The sequence below is a fragment of the Protomyctophum parallelum genome (genome assembly GCF_964188405.1).
Source record: "Protomyctophum parallelum genome assembly, chromosome: 10".
Lineage (NCBI taxonomy): Eukaryota > Metazoa > Chordata > Actinopteri > Myctophiformes > Myctophidae > Protomyctophum > Protomyctophum parallelum.
The window spans coordinates 17,393,284-17,414,894 of NC_139704.1; the positions used below are offsets into that span (position 1 = coordinate 17,393,284).

Consider the following 21,611-nt stretch of genomic DNA (forward strand, 5'->3'; position numbering starts at 1 on the left):
AAATGGACTCTGCAAAGCCTTAAGCCCTTAAATACTTGTACATGTATGTCCACGTCTCTCACGAGCGCCACAGTAATACAGCAAAGTATACATTTGTCATTAGCAGGAGATGAGGTCCTGAGTAGAGTTTGTTGTAACCCTGTTTGTTTATTTCTCTGTCTTATATAGATGAACTAAGTAACAAGGATGTTACCTATGCCGAGTTACTGAAAGCTCAACTTTATCTGCTCCCTCACACCACCAAGATGGATGCATCCACTCGCCTACAGGTAATAATATCACATAGACAGTATGAGCCCACTACACAAAAGAAATATGGCACTTGGGTGGCGCAGGTGCAAAGTAGGTGTCGGTTTGGCCCAGCATCGATAGGAACACAGTTGGCCGTGTTCACGGGAGGGAAGTCGAGCGGGGAGGGCCATTTTCGCTGCTCTAGCTCAGTGCTTCTCAACCTGTGGGTCGAGACTCACCAGAGGGGTCCCCACATAATTAGACTCACTAGAGGGGTCCCCACATCATTTGGGGATCAGGTCCGCAGATGACAGTGAGTAAAGTGACAATTTAAGGACTTTTTAATAAATGTAAACTAAAAATTAATAAAATTGTAGAGAAAGACTTCCGCACACCTAGAGTAGAGGCTTAGGAACAGGTGCGTAGGCAAGTGCACATCAACAATAAAATAGAAAAATACGCCTGCACACTCTATATCTACTCGGTACAAGAGGACAACTCAGTATTATGAGGGCAACGTTTCGGTCCCTAAGGAGCTTCTTCAGGCATTACACAGCTTTTTCACAGAGTTACTTATATATAAACATTTGATCAAAAACAACCAATCACTAAACTTGTGATGATGATCCATTTGATGACATCTTTTAAAGGTACAAGGACCCCATAAAAAAGTTCAAATATGATTATTTCCAGGGGTCGCGGCCTGCAAAGTGTGTGGGTGCGTGTGTGTGTGCGTGCGTGTGCTTACAGCTGGTGCTCGTTGACGCTTGTTAATTTCTATGCACCACTGTCAAATAGGTCTACATCTATTCTAAGATAGCATATATATATATACACCTGTATATACATGATATATTATCCTGCTCATTACTGTGCAGTGTGCACAAATTTATTATATATACATAAATCTCTGTGATTGAGCACAAAATGCATTTTGAGAACCCACACATCTTCTACAGTAATCTAGGTGAATACCCCTGGGATAGACCATGCTATGATCATTGATTGTACATTTCAGAGACCTGCCACGCGTTCCTGCAGTGTGGGAGACACAGTGACCAGGAGCCGTGCCCTTCACGTCTCGCCCCAGCTGACAACACACCAGAAGAGAAAGGCCGACGAGGGATCGCCACGACAACGCCGCATAACCGTTGGTGAGGCCTAATGGCCAGTGGTGGAAAAAACTACTTGCTTGTTTTACTTAAGTAGAAGCATCAATACTGCAACGTAGAAATACTCCGTTACAAGTAATTCAACATTTTACTTGGCGTCAAAATGTACTTAAACTACCAAAAGTAAAAGTAGGTACTCATTGTGCAGAATGTCCCATTTCAAGTTTTCAAATGTATAAGAAATATTTTGAAAATAGCAGATCTACAAGCTCACAATGCTTGGCGTCACGACACATTGCGATCTTGTAGATCAGCTATTTTCTAATGGCCGAAATGTTTATAGGGGCTCAAGTGGTTATGTATAAAAATCTGCAAAGTAACTATAGTAACTAAAGTTTGCAAATAAATGTAGTGGAGTAAAAGTACAATATTTGTCTCTCAGATGTAGTGGAGTAGAAGTAAAAGTATTGGAAATTGGAATTACTCAAGTAAAGTACAAATACCTCAAAATTGTACTTATGTACAGTACTTAAGTAAAGGTACTTAGTTACTTTCCACCACTGAATCTGATACAGCCGTGTTTCATCCGGGAAAGAAATTATGTGTTAAAGGACCACTTCACCACTTATAAAGTTTAATTTTTTAATTGGTCCTCACTAATGTTCATGATAAAATGCCACAATTCTTTTTTTTATTCTGTCTGTGTCTCACAGGAGGGCTGTGGGCAGTTCAGAAACCCGTCCACCAGTGACATCATCGATGGGGAAATTCAAGCTAATAGAAACCATAGGCTTTCTATTCCTGAAATATTTCCCTAAATATTTTGTAAAATAAATCTTGTTTAAAAATAAAATATGCCTAACGATGATATCACTGGTGGACGGGTTTCTACCCACAGCCCTCCTATGAGACACAGACTGAGTAGAAAAAAATAGTGGTATTTTATCATAAACATTTGTGAGGATAGGACATTATGAAGATAGGTTTAAGTGTATTGTTTCGTACAGTACACAGTGTGACAAAGTATTCCAGGAATACAGTGTATTTCTGGTGTCTGGTGTTTTTCGTACCCAGGCCAGGATACATGTTGTTATTCCATTGCTGTACCTCAATGCATTCAAAATACATCTCACAATTCTCACTTCCCCGCTGCCGTGCATCCAGCGTCGTATATGCCTCCTCCTCAGTCTAAGGATCAGAATGGAAACTTCAGTGAAAAGGTACTGTAACCCATCCAAGCAGCCCCTTCAGGGTGGCATCAACACGCAGCCCAAAGCTGGTGCAATTACAGAATATGTTTATATTTCCCAACTCCCCTTGATCTGTCAAAGCAATGACTCTGCAAATATTCTCAGGATTTTAGTCTCCCTGTCCAGGATTTGCCAAGCTAGACTGCTGGTATCCTTAGCAATCCATGTGTTAGTTAAAACACAAAACAGAAAGAAAATACCCCTTTTTCTCTCTTTTCTTTTTTTCCTCAAAAGCAAATTGCTCAAGTCCTACATGATTCATGTTTCCATGCATTATCTCCTATATTCTCTCCCTCAAGCACCCCATGAATTAAGTATAAATAATTTGTACAACATGTTCTTGGAGTAAAACCCTGCCTAGTATCCCCAAATTAGATAAATACTATGGATTGCTAATTAGATTTTGGTCAATTACAATGTAATAGTGGTTATTTTCAAAATGTCTCTCTGCCTAACAACACAAGAGTAAAACCACTGAGACAAGGCAGACCACTTGCATGAACTTGGCTATAGCCTAATACTAATATATTCCAAACTCCATGGGGCCTGTACTGGCAACATGCAGGGAATGCCACAGTTTTGTTCATCAGAGTTCAATGAAACGGTAAATCTCTACCTCACAGAAAACCGTATTTAGGTTGAGAACATAATGCCATTGTTGTTCTGTACTGTGTGGCTTTGTGCTGGTATCTTGCCTAAATTAGATACATTTTACATGTTATTAACCGTGTTTATTGATTAATAATCCATTTTGTCCATGCATCAGGCTTATCTTTTAGTTTTCTTGTTCTTTTTTTTCTTGTTACTTTCCATACCAGCAAATCAAAATGGTGGCTCCCAGTGGCATCATTTGTGGTAGATGTTGTGCGTTTAGTACCATAACATGCACATTCCTATGAAAGACACACAGGGTGATATAATGGAGTAGTAGAGAGCGAGTTCGGAGGGAGTTCAGATAAAAGAAACCGGACACTGTCTCTAAAATGATTTGCACAGTATCTGTTGTGGTTGTGGTGTGTGATGTGTATTTGTTTAATTGACAGTGTTTCGCATAAACGGATATCTTCCTTTTGTCACAAGTGACATGCCACAAGAGATGCACATTCATCCTGCAGCAACCACTTTTGTCTTCCAAGTAAACACGCGTTTGTGAAATGCAGCGTGCCTGTATCCTTTATGTCTCTAAAGGGCAAGGAGCAGCCAGTGGTCAAAACTCTCGGAGATCTGAACACGGACGAGGTCTGCCAATGGTTCATCAACATTGGTCTGCAGAAATGCCTCCCTTTCATCAGAGGTAACACACATTCTGCTGCCTGGCTCCCCTCCTTGGTTGTGCAATCAATTCAATGTTGTTTCCAGTACACATTTCCAGGCAGACACTGACAATGTGATTTACCGAAATCAAATCAAACCAAAACACTTTTGATGTACATCATTATACAGTTTACAGAACACAATTTTGATCATTCTTGGTATGTTGTAATAATAACCACGCTGAAAAACAAAGTTACAAAGTACTGTGGAAGGAACAAAATAAACACATGAACAAATACTTGACTAATAGGATTAGTGTGCTAATGTTTTCATTAATTCCTATTCCTATACGTGGGGCCAACTCAGCAGAATATCATCTTACCAACCAAACACCAAAAATAACTATTTCTGAACTTCCTTCTGAGCATTTGCAAACAAGGAAGAGCTGTAACTAGTTCAGGATGTGAAGACTTGGCTACACCTTTGAATGGAAATTGCTATGGTAGATGATATGACCGCCTTCATTAAGTATCTCCGGGGTTCGTTATGTTTCTGGATAATAAATGATTGTGTAGCTTGAAGCTCAGAAACCTAATATCAGCGGGATTCCCCTTTGCCTGAGTGGTGGATGTTTTCCCAGGCAGGAGACCTGGGTTTGCATCCAGGAGCTTACATTGGTGCTGTTACATGCAGTGGGTTTGGTTCATGTGGTGGGGGCGGGGGGGGGGGTGAATTGGGTTGAATCCAGTTGGTTTAGTTTTCTGAAAACCTATGTTGCTGCATCAGTGGTGCTCAAACTCTTTCATGTCAAGGACCTCCATGTATGCCCATAGGGCAGAAGCCTATCTCCTGTTTCTGTAGCATGAGGCAGCTTGATGTAGACCCCCCTGGACATGACGCTAGTATGTCGCAGATTTGTAAAACTATTTGTAATTACTACCTCGCGCTGTTAAGTCTGATGTATCTTTAGAAGTGTTAATATTCCAAACGAGGTGCTTGGTTAAAACGAACAGGTCCTTGTACTGTGTACCTCAGTCAACCTATACCTCTTTCAGAGGCAGGTCTGCATGGAGCCAACATAGCCTCGGTGGATGCAAAGACTCTGGACCTGCTCCGTGTTTCTACAGTGAAAGATAAGGAGCTTCTTCTGTCAGCCATCTATAAGGAGCTCCACCCTCCCAGCACCATTTCTCAGAGAGTGGACTCTCTCCTCGGTATACGCTTACATCATTATGACATCACCCAGACAGACGCACATGTGCCAGTCAGTGAAGCATCACATGAGTCAACTCTTGAGTCTGTCTCGTCATTTCTCCATAGAAACCATAGGACCCAACAGTGTTGAGCGATTCACCGCGGCTTTGGTGTCGATGAGCAAGTCGAGGTCCTCTCCCCATGTGAGCTGCCTCAACATGAATCGCTCTTCCCTGAAGCTTAGGTGCAGTCTCCCACGTGCACACATTATGACTAAGACCATATTTTGCAGTAAAGATAAACACAACAAGCCACAGTTCAATATGTTGTCCCTTTCGTTGCAGAAACAAGAGCCAAAGCTTCATGACACAGAAGAACCCTCAGCTGATAGAGATTACCATTAATGGTAATGTATGTGTATCTGATTAGGGTGCAAGACCTTGGGGTGCAGGTGTCCTGACCAAATATATTTTTTGTGGCTTTTGCCACAAAAAAAGAGAGATGGGTGGGTGACATGCAGTAAAGGCCGTCGGGATCGTGAGTCGAACCGACGGCACACTGCCAGACTGGATTACCAGCCAAGACTGGATTACCAGCCAAAGTGCCTGGACCGCTGAGCCACGGCCAAGGCCTCTTGTTTTATTTTTAAAGCTGCTAGTGCTTTTCTGCCATGCATCTCTAATTCTCTATGGTAAAGATGCACTATGGAGCACTCCTGTTCCCAGCGATGTGTTTCATGTCTCTGCAGATGCAATTCAAAATGCTTTCTGTTGGAATGGACAAAAGACACCCAACCCACATTGATATATATTTTGTCCCATATGAAAATGTTTTGTGCCAGGGACCCCCAGAAGAGAAGATTTGTGTTTAAAAAAATAAATAGCAGATGTACTCGCAGCACAAACTAGCCAACCCTAAAATCTAAAAAGACACAGATGCTTTCCCTGTTTAAATGGCTTATGCTCATTTTAAGGCTGGAGTTTGAATACTGACTGGCGTTTAAAAGCCAGCATCAGCAAAGTCTATCCTTGCCATGGTATCTTTGGCAAAAATATAAAGATTCTCAGACATTCAAGTCATTGCATTGGCCTTATTCAGTGTCAACCTATACTGTGCAGGGTCAGCCTTGACATCCTATATACTGTAGACAGTATTTGATATTTGTCATATTATGCATTGTGCGTTCTACAAGCCCAGAACGTGTTCCAATACGACGCGCTATGAGCATACACTGTAGACATTGGGGCTTCCAACCCATCCAGATCATACCACATATTCAGATGTACTGTATACTGTTACAGTATATGACACCTATGTGCATTTTGCATCAGACAAACTGTTGAGGCAGGCTTGCTTGTGCTTCTTACTTCTGATAATAGTGCCTTGTTGTGTTGCAGCCTCAGAGCGGATTGTCCATCTCAGAACCCCAAAGGACACGACAGTAGGAAAGGTTAAAGAGTCGTGTGTCAGGATGCTGGGAATGACAGAGGACAAGGATCTCTTCATTCTGAAAGACAAGCAAGGTTTGAGCACGCACACGCCATGCACACGCCACGCACACCGTGCACGCATGCACGCCATGCTCTTATTTTTTACTTTTTTTAGTTTTACCTGCTGTATCATTTTGTTTCTCTGTGTGTAAGAGAAATGCACACGTCCTTGTATGAAGTGAAGAAAGTGGTAAATGGTAAATGGTGCATTTATATAGCGCCTTTATCCAAGGCGCTTTACAGAGATTGTGCATTACATTCACCCATTCACACACACATTCACACACCGATGCCAGAGGAAACCATGCAAGGCATCAACCTGCACATCGGGTTTGAGACTACAGTAAGTATAAGTTAACAAAACATTATTTAATTGATTTAAAAAGCATTTTATTGCTTCTGCTAAATATAATAGTACAGTCAATTACATTTGCCACATGTGTTGCAAATCAGCTGATTGCAAAATTGTAGATTTCTCATATCAGACCACTGTGCTCAATGGGTGTGCTGTGACTACACACCTGTTGTGCATCTGATGCACCCAGGTCAGGATAAGGGTATGCGCCACACAGTCGTGAGTGAAACGACCGTGTCTCATTCACACACACACACCATTATATGCGAGGTAATTGGGGTGGAGCTTCTGATTACGAGACAAAATCGTATCACGTACTGTCGCGTGCCCTCAGGTTGAACTTTGCCGTGTTTGATGCCTCAGCATGCATTGGCCACTCCCCTGCCATCATGTGTGATCATGTGTGACCGTATCCTTAATCAGCCATCCCCACACACATACTCAGGAGAGAGCCTTTGTCTTGACAGCATGCTTCCATCTGCTCTTGCTTGTACTGTCTTGCCCATTCTACAATACACTCGCTTGTACCATCTGCTCGTGTCCCTGTGTCTGAGGATCCCAAGGAAATCCACTGGTGTAACACATGGCGGGCGAATCTCCACACTGACACCTGACACAGTGAAGCAGGGGACTGCAGCGACGTGCCCCTGGCGAGGTGCAGAAACAGAGCCTGACTATGAGAGTCAGCATTCTGGCTACCAGCCCCAGCAGTCTGGGGGACCAGACTTTTATTTTTAAACAAGTTTGTTTTCAAAATATTTAGATCTTGTGAGAACGATGGCTTCCTTTTTTGCATTGCAACTCAACTTCAAGAATAGAAAGCCTGCCGTTTCTATTAGCTTAGATTCCCCATCGAAAAAGCGGAAGTGGAGACTCCCCACTTCCGTTTCGTCTTTACAGTCGTGCAAATGTATCCTAATATAAATAGAAATCATCTAAGCATATGTATAGCAGCTTGTTGCTTAGCAGAAAAGGAAATAGAAGAATAAGCTCCAAAGATATTTCAAAATACATTTTCGTGAACGGAAATGGCAGCTTCCTTACTCTGATTTCAGGAGGTGTAGTTCCAGACTCTATATAGCATTCAGAGATTGTGGAATAGTTGTCTGGCTATGCGAGACATCCCTATGGGGGGTTTTGCTCAACGTTCCCTTCCTTTGGTTTGCAAGCATGGCAAAATTCAGGGAACATCTCCGACAGTGGAGCCTTTAACGCCAAGTTTAACTGTAATCTGAAATGTATTGCAATAAATGGTTAATCTAATTTACTTTGACGTGAGAGTTTCTGTACTGAACCAGCTGGCCTGGCCTACTGCCTCAGGATCTGGTCTCCGTAAGGTGGTGTCGGTTGTTGGTTACTCTGGGGAGGTGTGCAAGACGACAGCGTTTTCTTTTTCCTTCTTTTTTTATTGGGCAAGATGATACAAGCCAGTGGAGATGGAATCATACTGTCATACCGGGGCTGATTTATCCCGTGTGCATCGATTAGACTAACCTAACCCAGGCTGAGTGGGACTGCCTTAAATCAGCCACCACCAACACCACATACCCCCCAACACCAAATGGAGGCTGGGGAGAATCCCCCTGAAAGACAGAAGCAAAATAAGAATACCAGACTCTAACAAAGGCGTGACATACACAATGATACACATTTGTACTATCTACTGTACCCGTGCGTGCGTGCGTGCGTCAGGTGAATTGTCACGCCTATCTACATGCCAACTACTATCGATGACAGTTACCTATTCCCTGTGTTTAAGGTCCCTCAGAGGAACTGTCACCAGATGGACAGATTGGGAGCCTGCTGATATTAGCATCAGAGAACAGACAACTGGAGCTGCACCTGTGTAAAAAGGTAGATTTACAGGCAGTTAAGTTGATCATCATGCATAGTACTGTAGCAGCTGGTATCAACCAGCTCGTTATACTATATGCTTGTGCATCGTAGGAGAAGCCACCGGGTGTTGACTCTCAAGAACTCCCTAAAGTCAATGGTTCTCATGAGAATGGTAAACAGAATGGCCAAGTGAAGCAGCCGGCTAAAGAACAGAGGATCAGGGAGCTAAATCAACAGGTGGACTCTCTACAGAATGTCATCCTTCAGGTCTGTACTGTATCTCCAGTTCTCCACCCAATATACTGGACCCCCAGTCATTTGTTAAAGTTAGTCCCTTGTCCCTTGTCACTGCTTATTCACCCTTTGTCAAGGCCTGTCCGTAGCTGTGCCCCTCTTTGCACCCATTGGTTGCCGTTTTGTGGTTGGACAAAAATCCTCTCTCTCATCCACTACCATTGAAATAAGGCGTTTTTCAGTTGCTTCGTATTGATATTCTGTGCATTCAATTCTTATTTTAAATTTGGTGTCAGTAAAAAGGAACATCACAGGTGCAGCATGGTGACTGGGCATATCATGATTGTTTTTAGTTTTCTTTCCAAAAATGATGTTTTAGCAAATTCAACATAAACAAGGAGGAACCAGGGCGGAACGAGGCAGAACTAGAAAAAGTGCCCTTCTGGGCACAGGTCTCCACCAGGATAGGAATGTAGGACATTGCAGCTTGCCTTCATCTGGTGGTTGGATAAAAGGGCAACAAAAGTAAAAAATCTGAAAGACCCGTTTCGTTGAATGGCTCTAGAGAGACTGTGTACCAATTTGCCAAAGATCTGGACAAAATCTGTAGGTGTACTGTGCAAAAACTTGTTTTGCACAAAGCGGCCTCCTGGTGGCGCTATAACAGGCCGTTCTGGAAGTTTTGGGGCAGAGGTTCATCGTTGGCATCCAGGGAGTGTGTGTGCAAAATTTGGCATCGACACACGGACGGACGGACGGACGGACGGAGTGCAAAACATACATCCCCCATGCCTTCGGCCTGGTGGAGACAAAGAGTCAGGGACCAATCAGAAGGCTGACAAATGGTCCTTGTGACTTTCACCAGTAGGGTTTAGAGCATTTAGAGGTATGCTATGCCTCCTAGTTCCCAACGTTGGCCAGCCGTTGAAGCTTTGCTACCCTGTGTATTCAGCACCGGTGATCACTTCACAGTTCCTTCATAACTGCATGGAAACGTATGCATGCTCATTCATCGTCATTGACTAAAAGCTGACTATGTCCTTGTCTCCAAGGTCCAAGAACTCCACCATGGCCTGGTGGCCTTCTGTTCGGAGCTGAAGAGCATGGATGGAGAGGCGGAGGTGGCAGGGCTTGGCACTGCTGAACTGGAGCAGAAATTGGAACTGGTCGAAAGCCAACTGAGGGATAAGAGGCAGAGCCTTCATTCCCTCAGGGAGAACATCAGCGATGCTGCTGCTCACAAGAATAAGTGGGTTGAATAATTATAAACTGTCTATGTAGGGAATGGGTGAATGTAATGCACAATCTATGTAAAGCGCCTTGGATAAAGGCGCTATATAAATGCACCATTTACCATTTATGTATGTCTAGTAGGTATCTACGACTGACCCAGCCCACCTTTGAAACCCATGCACTACACTACTAGAAATGGTTGCATCCTAATGTGACTTTGCAAAAGCGGCTTTATAGATTAACGTTTCGACACACAGTCTTCTTCAGAATCAATGCTGGGCTGCACTGATAATCACACAGGTGCAGTCGATGTGCATCCTATAGTGTTCCCCGGGGACGTAGCTGACCATTTGGTTGCCCTACTCGTAGGATATTTGTGCTGCCGACGAGCGTTGCGTTTCCTCATTCAGATCGGCTATTATCGCCGTTTGCGAGGACGCACATACGGCCGCTCGTTATTACGCGGCGGAGCCACGGAGAAAATTGTTATTATGAAGGCCGGCTTGGCACATGTTGTTGCCCCCCTCAGCATGTTGCTCTACACGCAGTGCGTATAGAGCGTCGCAGTCCCGCCCCCTTTCCAGACCCGGAAAATAATCCCCCGTTCATTTTCCTAGACTAAATATATATTTAAAGATGTTCTTACAAATGATTTGATCAATAAACACAAAACATTGTGTTTATTGTCATGATTTGTCACAACTCGAGTTGGCTTTGTCCACAGCGTAAACGTCTTTAAATAAATACTTTTTGAAAAGTCTATGAGGAAAATTAACAGGGAATTATTTTCCGGGTCTGGAAAGGGGGCGGGACTGCGACGCTCTATTGCGCATATACGTAGCGACGGCACTGGTGTTCCCTTAAAGCCTGATTTACAACCGTCACACAACATGTTGCAATTTCACCTTCAAAGTGTCATGCAACAAAGAAAAATAAATAAAATTAGGCTTTAGTTTTCTATTTATTCTCTGCGACACTGACCTATTCTATGAAAAAGAAAACGGACAGATCAATAGCAGGCGATCACTCATGACCTTTGCTGAAATGATATTGTCTTGCCACCCATGCAGGAGGCTGGAGGTTCGTCTTCTTGACAAAATGAAGCTGAACTGTGAGGTGTTTAAGGAGGAGATCTCCCTTGTGCACCTCAAGCGACAGATGTCTCACCTAGAGAATGCTCTGCAGGGCAGCCACGAGAAGGTGATTTCCGTCATCCCAAGAAGACTATCTGTCTCTACAACCGTTTTAGAGATACTAAGAGCTGGGTGTACAATTATGGCCAAGTGTAGGCAGGCCTAAAATAGAACTTGAGTACAGATAGGTTAACATATTCCTGTGTTGTATCCTTTGATGAGTCATCATTTGGTGGCAGTCATGGCCTTCCCATGAAACCACAAAGACAGTTACGTTCTTGTTCATTGAATTAGACTGTCACTGCAGTAGATTTAGCTGACTCTGGGAGGGCGATAGCAACATCCTGATCTAGTATTACTTGACGTCTTTGTGTCTGTCACCTCTGATCCAGATTTTACTGTTCTCTTGAGTGACAAACACAATCCCTTCTATTCAAATGCACCCTGTTTCATTAAGCTATGCAGTTAGCAGCTGTGTGAGAGTGGGTACGCATGCAGGCCCGAGTGTCGTCCATTGGCCGGACATGCGCTTTTACTGAGAAAGTGATCTTTAGCGCTGACACCCGAGAGCCTGTGACTATACTAACAATGGAATGTTTGTGACAAAAGCCACTGGGAGAGCGCGAGGGAGAAATGGGCCAGCGTATGTAAAACTATCTCCAACCATCCCCAGAGGAGGCTTTTTTTTATGTGGGTCTTTTATCCCATTGGAGAAGCCCTAACGAGGTGCCATGAAAGGACACACGCGGCTTCGGCTTTGAAAGGTGCCCCGTGTCACGTTGCCGCCCGAGGGCCACACCGTTTTTTTTTTCTCCTTCTTTTTTAAGGTGCTGAGTTTGTGGGAAAAGCGGCAGCGCTAATGTTTATCATATGACCTAATCAGAGTTAACACACGGGTCAGGGCCGAGAGGAGCAGCCTGGGAACTGACGGAGACGCGAGCTCTAATAAGGAGCAGACCGCCCCGTGTTTGCTCTCGTAGGCTGCCCCGCATTACAGACAATAAGGAAATATTTCATCATCGGCCGTCTAATCTCGGGGATCTATCGCAACTGGAGAGCATCAATAAAGAGGCCAGGGGGGAAGGGGGAACGTATTGAGAGGGAGGGAAGGAAGGGCAGCAAATGGCGGAAATGATTTTAAATAAGCAGTTTAACTTGGACAGCACAAAAGAAAAACGACGACAACTTCAGACGGATGGTTAAAGGAGGGGGAATGAGAAGAATTGCTTTTTCTTTCTTTCTCTCTCTCTCTCTCTCTCTCTCTCTCTCTCCCTCCAGCCTCCTCGCTCATTGGTCTTTGAAGATGGATCGATTTTTTGAGAACAATTTGCCACCTCTGCTCTGTGGCATACCCCTGAGGTTAGGAAGGCTGTGGCGTTGGATATAGGGTGTCTCCAGTTCCCATGCCATGAACAGTCAGGATACAAGTTGCGGTCGTGCTCTATTGCTCCCTGTGGTCAGATTGTCTCCTATTATCCTAGCCTCCATTTTCTCCCCAAGGTCGGCTGTGTTAGAGAACCCTGATGTCGGAGCCGTCAAGACATTTACATTGAGGACGACAGCGTTGACCGTCGTGCTGCTACAAAAACGTCATTAGAAATGATAGTGTAATTCTTTCCACTTAGCCTGCATCTACGTTCTCTGGCCTGTCAGTGACTCATTTCTCACACTGGATCAAACAAAGTCCTTCCACAGGCTCATGTTTCAACAACTTCCCCTGACAGTGCCAAAATAATTCTCTCTATGAAAATGCCATGGGAGTGGTTCCCTTTTAATATCCTTTCTATCGTTATTCCTACACACAACTTATTTCCACCTTCTCCTCTGCCTTTGGCCGTGCATGCGACAATGGCCGCCCCTGATCCCTATAGCAGTGTTATTGCAAACTTGCACAGCATTGTTAGAGTCTGGAGTGTATCTGGGGTATGTGGAATGTCTTGTGTCTGGCACAGGTAGGCTAGGATTTGGGCCAGATCCACTGGATAAACAACGAGAATATGAAGAGAAAATTCTTTGGGCTCTCGCCATGTGCCCGTTGCAGCTTCGAGGGAAACCAGAAAGAGAAAATGATGCACATTAGAGCATGCTCCTCAAGGGGCCTCTGCAGCGTTTCCGTGGAGATATCCTGTCTGGCCCTTGTGTCTGAGGAGAAAGAGGCCTTAGCTTTGACCCCTGACCCTGAGCACGGCGGCATCCAGCGCTGCAAGGCATTCACACGCCATGAGGGGGGGAGGGAAGAGTGTGCGGAGGGGGGCGGAGGAGGGAACGTTGGAATTTAGTGGTCAGACTCACAAGTTATTTCTGTGCCCCACAAGCTACTTGCGGTGTGATCCCTTTCCAAAGCTAATCATTACATCTTGGTGGTCTGTAGGCCCTGACGCACCCTCAGACTTATCTCTTCGTGACCTCCACGTGGTGCCGTTTGAAGCTTCCAGGTCGCCATTCAGAGGGAATAACGCTGCATAAATCACTGCCACATTGCAGGGGCATTAAGACATAACACGATTCTGTGACATGATTTAAGTCTGTAATCAGCTCATGAGCACAAATATGTGCCAGTGGCATTATTCTCCATAGCTTGCTGTAACTCTATGTTCTCGATAACTCTCGCGTTGCCCTTTAATTAAATTGCTCATTGCAAAGATAATGAGAGTTTTATTTCCACGGAGACATACAATCAGAGGATCATTTTAGTTTTACCACTAAAAGTAAAAGAAGCTAGTCCAGGCGAGGAGTTTCCTCGGCACTGCGAAATGGAAATTGTTTCATGTGCATCTCTTATGCGCGCATACGACGTGAAACAAAGCGTCAGAGAGTCTAGAGTATGTGAGAGCAATGCCTGTCTGCCTGCCTGTCTGTCTGTGTGCGTGCCCTTGCCCCTTGCATGTGCACGTGTGCATTCTATAACTGTGTGTATAACGTGTGTGTGGGGCTTTGCTTCGCAGAGGAGGTCTCAGAGCGAGTGCTCCGCAGCTCTCGGTGCGCTGGGCCAGCTGGTGTCACCTCAGTGTCCTGCCATGCTGCTGGTTGTCCAGGAGAGCCAAGGACCGGACGGCTGGTATGCCTTCACCTGTCGCCGGATGGAGGGTAGCGGTCTGGTGGTGGTTCAGGTGGCCAGCAACTCCCACCTCTGTTTGGATGACAGGTAGTCCCTGCAGTGGTTCTCAACGTTTTTCACGCCGCGACCCCCCCCAAAAATTTGAACTGGAGACCCCCCCCCCCCCCCCACACACAGATAAATATTGTGAAAATAGCCGATCTACAAGCTCACAACACAACGACTCGCACTGGGGGTCCCGACCCACAGGTTGAGAACCACTGTCCTATATCAGTGGTTCTCGATCGCTTTTGTCTCAAGTCACCCCTTGTAAATAACTTTTGTTTGTTGGTTTATTTTATAAAGTGTCCTTGGGTTCATGAAAGGCTCTATATAACTTCAAGCTATTATTATTATTATTATTAATATTACAATTATTATTAAGGCATTCCTGAATTACATTGTTACTTTATAGATAGAACCTTACATGTATGTCATATTACGGTGTGTGAATTCTGTATGTAAATGTTTCCCCCTAAGATACAGTATGTTTCCATCACAACAGATTGAAAACTGTAAATCACTTGAACCCCAGCATCCCTATGCTGGGGGGAACTTTCACCAAAAATAGTAGATCTGTGACGAGTTGTGAGCTTGTAGATCATCTATTTTGGGCGAGGTTTGGTGGTCCATCTTACTAGGTACAGTATAGAGGGTTTAAGTTGTTAAACTGAAGTCATATTGATGAATTACAAATATCTATAAAGTATTCTGCAGCACCACAGCCTGGACTTACGTCACGACACCCACTTTGAGAACGACAAAGCTCTATTATGTGAGTTTTGATGTACAGTCTCAGGGTTAAAGGGGTGCAAGTGCAATTTTATTTGAAGTATTACAATGCTCTATACATTTGGTTAGTAATTATTGCCATAGAGCAGTGTGGTTCTCAACCTTTTTACACTGAGTACCACCTAAAAAAAAAAAAACGCCTGACACAGAACTCCATATAATAGGAATAAAGGGACACAGAGAGACAGATACAGAAATCTCCATAATGGAACAGGTACTCTCTGTACTCTCTTCCATCGTTACTGACTTGGTGCTCTACAGCCCGGCACCAGTCTAGTCATATTAACTGGTGGGTTTGTGCCATTTGAATGGCACCAATTACCGGTGCGGCGTGCGATTTCACTGGCGTTCCTGGAGCAACTGCTTTGTTCTAGTTTTGTGGTCCAAGACATCCACCACTTCAGTTACAGAGCTGCACTGCTGGTCAAAAAATTCTCCTCTTGATCCATACTTACAATAGGCTATAGTTCCATTAGTTTTGAGCCACGGTTTCATCATTTTAACTCTGCTGTTTATTATCTTGACACCGTTTAGCTTGTTGAACTTGTGATCTGTTGATATCGGGGACGCATTGCCGACACGTTTATATAAGCCGAACATAAACACAGCGCACACTGGCAGCATATTAATACAGGAAAGCAGAACTAGGGGGCACGGTGGCACAGTCGGTAGTGCTGTTGCCTCACAGCTAGAAGGTCCTGGGTTAAATTCCCGCCGGGTACGCTGGGGGCGCTGGGGGCGTGTTCTAACCTCCGCGTCAAAAAAAAGGAAAGCAAAACTACTTTTTAAAACCCACGATATCATTTCAGTTCTCGTTTTTTTCTTTTTGGGGGAGATTCCTCTGCATACCACCAGAGGGGGCCTCGCCGATGGTACATATCATAGTTTGAGAAACATTGCTATAGAGTTTGTTTGTTTGTTTGTTTTTCCAGTAACATCTTTCGTCTCCACATCTCTCGTTCTCCAGTAAAGAGAATAAAAGAATAAAAACTGCCTATGGGGAAATGCATTGTGTTTTCATTTCCTGGGCCGTTCGTTGTTCTGAAAGGGGGAGGGACTGCGCCGCTCTATATGATCACTATTAAAACAGAGCTTTAAACGGACACTGAGGAGGTATTTTCCCATGAATGCCTCGATCCTCAACACCTTTTTCAACTCACTTTAAACCCACTATTCAAAAATAGCAGATATACAAGTTCATTGGGAGCTTGTACATCTGCAAAAAAAAAGAACATTAAAAAATCTTTTAGAAAGTGTGAGAACTTGTTTGAGAAGGCATTTGTAGAATCGACCTCAGGTCTTAATGGTTAATGCACTGCCCATCTACTGAACTGTCTTCAGGTCTTAATGGTTAATCCACTGCCCATTTGCATTTACTGAACTGTCTTCAGGTCTTAATGATTAATGCACTGCCCATCTACTGAACTGTCTTCAGGTCTTAATGGTTAATGCACTGCCCATCTACTGAACTGTCTTCAGGTCTTAATGGTTAATACACTGCCCATCTACTGAACTGTCTTCAGGTCTTAACCCATTCTGACCTGAGATCAGATTCATACGAGGTTTCCGCCGGACACACACTGGTCTGATGAACCCATTCTGACCTGAGATCAGATTCTAAAAATGTCAGTCGTTCTTCGATTTTTCAAAAATAGCAGACCTACAAGCTCGTATCGCGCCACTCGGTGGCGCGATATGAGCTTGTAGATCTGCTATTTTTCAATAGCTAAAGCACGACATGATGCCAACACCAAAATGGGTGCCCGGTCAGAATGGGTTAATGGTTAATACACTGCCCATCTACTGAACTGTCTTCAGGTCTTAATGGTTAATACACTGCCCATCTACTGAACTGTCTTCAGGTCTTAATGGTTAATGCACTGCCCATCTACTGAACTGTCTTCAGGTCTTAATGGTTAATGCACTGCCCATCTACTGAACTGTCTTCAGGTCTTAATGGTTAATGCACTGCCCATCTACTGAACTGGCTTGCACATCCATCCATCTTCAACCGCTTATCCGTAGTCGGGTCGCAGGGGTAACAGCTCCACCAGAGAGCTCCAGACATTCCTCTCCAGAGCAACAATAGTAACTTCCTCCTGGGGGATCCCGAGGCGTTCCAAGGCCAGTGAGTCGATGTAATCCCTCCATCTGCGCCATGGTCTGCCCTGAGGTCTCTTCCCAGTGGGTCTTGCACATGATGCACTAATATTGCACTGTTGTGCCACGTTGCACATTGCATACTGCTGCATTCACAGTGCACACTGGCAGATACAAAGCTACACAGCATATTTGTAGCTTTGTAGCTGAAGTTGAAACCAGCGGAACGTTTTTGTAGCTTTGTAGCTGCATGTGTATAGCTTTAATTTGCAGCACCTAAGTCTGATGTATCTTTTATCTTCAGCTCATGGCTTACATTGAAAATGAATGGTAGACTGTATTTTTGCATCTTCGTCAGGTATATTTTTCCCCCGCCGTGGCAAATAAAGTTTTTGGGGAGCTCTCAAAACGGTGTGAAGACTTATTCTTTCTTTTGCGTTGCTATACGTTCATTGCAGTCGGTGAATAATGTGTTTCTCATTCATTCATACAACTTTGTGCCAGTTTTGCATTATAGGGTGGTATAATTCAGAGAGAGAGGAAGCAGAAAGCCACGTGGCCACCCAGGCCATGGGCCCGTTTTGAACCCTAGGACTGCATGATTATGTGATACAGTACAAACGTACATTCACTAACTGCTCACTCACATAACACATAATACAGCAATACTGACATTAAAGGGCACCATGGGTACAGTAGCTCAAGGAAACCTTGTATGTACAAAATCATTATTGTTATTTTGAAAACATTTTGAAATAGTACGGTAGATTGTAGATTGACTTTTGTGTAACACTCTTATATCATGATTCATGAAGGGCATGAATTTACAAAAAAAGTAAACGCCAAACAAAAACTATGGACATACAAGGTTTTTGCCCGCCAGCAACGACATACTATATAACAGCAACATTCTGGGTCTGAATCCAGCTCCGGATCTGCATGTCATGTCATACCCTGGACTCTCGCCTCCCTGTCTCTCCTTCTGCTGTGCCATCTAATAAAGAAAGAGCCTTAAAATAATGTAACAATAATATGACTATTGATGTTGACACGCCTAATCAGTAGGCTGCATCGCAGCAAAGACTTCCACATGGGCTGGTGTCCTCCGAAAGCCTCCCAGTTTCCAGTTTTGAGAGCGATGTAAATCACTCATTTCCCATGCCAATTCATACGTTATTTCTCTCTCTGCCCGGTAGCTGTGGAAACCCATCAGAGACTGGCTCCGACACAGGAAAACACTGTAATGCTTCAACTTGAAGGCAAACAGATAATGGAGCTGCATGTAGACATGCAGTTTTTGGCATGTTTTTGCATCGCCGAACAAACATCACACTGAACATCACACTGAACATGTGTGCACACGCAAATGGGAAGTAACAGAGAGCCAATGTCAATGATTCTCAAGAGGAATGCTTAATCCATTCTCTGTGGTACAGTGGTGTCATGTCGCCCAGATCTACAAGCTTGTTGCGGTGCGTTGTGACGCACTGCGGCGCGCTGTGAGTCTTTGCTTATAGATCTGCTTTTTTCCAAAACGTTTCACCAGTTTTTGGAAAGAATTACTTTGGTACTTTTACTTTACCACTTGAACCCCAGCATCCCTATTCTGGGGGAAATATCCTCCTGGATCCTGGATCAACTTGTGAGCTTGTACAGTGGCCATTTTTGACAAGGAGATTTGATCCTGAGGGCATAAAAAATAATGCATCATGTAGGCTACACTGCCATTCAGGACCATTTTAGAAGCTTTAAGTAGAAAAATAGTACTTTTTCCGCCCCTGCTGCGTAGACGGTAGGCTTCCAGAGACAGAAGCTGAGAGTGTGCTGTCTGTGAACGCTGCTGTTTGGTTGCTGATCACAGTACCTCTGCCAGTCCTCTTTATACAGTCAGTGAAAAAATATAAAAGGCTAATTTTTTCCCCTCTCACAGTTTCATCCGGGACGACTATAAACACAAAGCGAACGAATGGGGCTTTTTTAACAAGCTTGGAGTCTGTGTTAAACTTAAGTTTAATATTTCACGCCCTGTCATTTGTGAGGTCTTTGATATCATTTTTGATTTGTTATAATTAGCAAGCAGTGAGGGGGCCCTGCCTCTACCTGCAAGCGAGGATTCTGCCAAGAGCCAACTAACAACTGATATTGTTTGCGGAACCAAAGGGAAGATTTAATTCCCGAAGTATTTTGGTGGAACTGTTGTGACCTTTGCGGTTATCTCCGTCGAATGCACGAGATGGTACGATAGAATGATGATGATAATTATGATTAAGACACTTTTGTTAATGAGCACCCATCATTTCACAGTTTCTTGGGTGTAGTAGGGTTACTGAAGATAATTATAGTGCAGGTCTAAAGGATCTGCACTGTCCTGTTGCAGTAATGAGCCATTTACTGTATGTACTGATTCTCATCAAAATGAGGAAGAGGCTCTCAGTAGAAAATGATTCCTTCATTCAATATCGGTCTTAAAAATCGTATCGGAACGATAACCGATATCTTATTTCATATTTTGTTTGAATGCAGAGCTGAAAAGTCCTTTTGTGATGACGAATGCTGCCGACAGTGTTTTCTGGGGAAGCTTTCTAAAGGGTCAACAAGTTGAAAGTGAAGTGAAGTGAGGGGCGCTCTTATCATTGTGCATCATCTGCCATGTAACATGTTGATTTGCTCAGACACATGACGTAAATTCTCCATTCATTGTCAATGGCATTTTTGATTGCACTTGATTGTCTTAAAATATGAGTTATATGATGTCCTTATTTGTCTGTGCGCTGATGGGCGCTGTTGATGCTCTGTTTGTTTTAACCTGTACAGCACTTTGGTCAGCTTTTGTTGTTTTAAATGTGCTATATAAATAAAGTTTGATTGATTGATTAGAAGTCTGCATCCACCCCTGCAAAAATAGCAGATGTGCTCTGAGCTTAGCCTGGATCCTCTGAGCTTGTATATCTGCTATTTTTAATAGGCAACGCAAAATTCTAAACCTAATCATAGGTGATGTGGTGTGATTTTTTTTTTTGCTCAATTGCACCCAACAAACCTGAACTTTTAACATTCAGTAGATTTTCTGTGGTCTGGGGTTTTCTGGCTTAAACAAGTGCTCTGATTTTCCTGTGGACTGTGATGTAAGAGTCCACAAATCCCATATGTAACAATTTGCCAGCAGATGTCACTGTTGAGGGATTTTGCCTGTATTCATTGCAGATCAAAAGGCTTCAGGACACACAGAGAAAACCCCAGTGTCACAGAAAATCCACTGAATGTTCAAAGGTTCAGGTTGTGTGGGTGTAATTGAGGTCATAAAACCTAAAAGAAAAAACGTTATATTTTTTTAATAAATGAAAATGAATGTCATGAAACCTTGAATGTATTTGTGCTTGTTTCATGAGAACAGTAATGTGTCCTGCAGGCTCGTGGAGGTTAATGGGGTTCCAGTGGTCTGCTCGACGGAGGAGGAACTAAGCTGCCTCCTTCTCCAGGGACCCAGCAGTGTTCCCATTGTTGTCCTTCGCCGACCCCCGCATGGCCCCCTGTCCCGCCAGCATCCTGTACTCCAGCACAGTATGGCCAACCCAGAGAAGGATGCTGTACTCCAGCACAGTATGGCCAACCCAGAGAAGGATGCTGTACTCCAGCACAGTATGGCCAACCCAGAGACGGATGCTGTACTCCAGCACAGTATGGCCAACCCAGAGACGGATGCTGTACTCCAGCACAGTATGGCCAACCCAGAGACGGATGCTGTACTCCAGCACAGTATGGCCAACCCAGAGACGGATGCTGTACTCCAGCACAGTATGGCCAACCCAGAGACGGATGCTGTACTCCAGCACAGTATGGCCAACCCAGAGACGGATGCTGTACTCCAGCACAGTATGGCCAACCCAGAGACGGATGCTGTACTCCAGCACAGTATGGCCAACCCAGAGACGGATGCTGCCGGCGTCGCCACTGAGAGTCCTCCGCAGCGGGAGAGGATGGCCATCTGAGTACCAGTGGTGGACACTAGTAACTATGTACACTTACTTGAGCACTGCACTTGAGGACGTTATTTAGAGTATCTGTAACTGTACTTGCGTATTTATATATATATATTTTTTTTTAATAGTATAAAAAAAGAAATCTAACCCGGAGTCCATTTTATCCGTTTTCCGCAGCTGTCTAGTGGGGTCTAGTGGGATGTTGGTGACAGGCAGATCTGCAAAACGCAGTGAAAGAAAAAAGAAATGCACCAGTGTGCAACCACCTTTACTGTATGTATGACTTTCACTCCACTATATTTCTAAAACAAATAATATTG

The 21,611-nt window shown here is 44.0% G+C and overlaps 1 protein-coding gene across 1 annotated transcript; it reads left to right on the forward strand.

The window, feature by feature from the left end:
- Positions 1–3,769: 3,769 nt before the first annotated feature.
- On the forward strand, positions 3,770–21,300 carry LOC310865700 (uncharacterized protein; the record flags this gene model as incomplete). The annotated part of the gene is made up of 11 exons (XM_083774912.1): positions 3,770–3,887; positions 4,903–5,061; positions 5,168–5,285; positions 5,386–5,447; positions 6,439–6,564; positions 8,646–8,740; positions 8,834–8,989; positions 10,009–10,205; positions 11,260–11,389; positions 14,268–14,467; positions 20,721–21,300. The coding sequence occupies 11 exons, from the start codon at positions 3,770–3,772 to the stop codon at positions 21,298–21,300; spliced, it is 1,941 nt and encodes a 646-aa protein (XP_083631038.1).
- Positions 21,301–21,611: the final 311 nt, after the last annotated feature.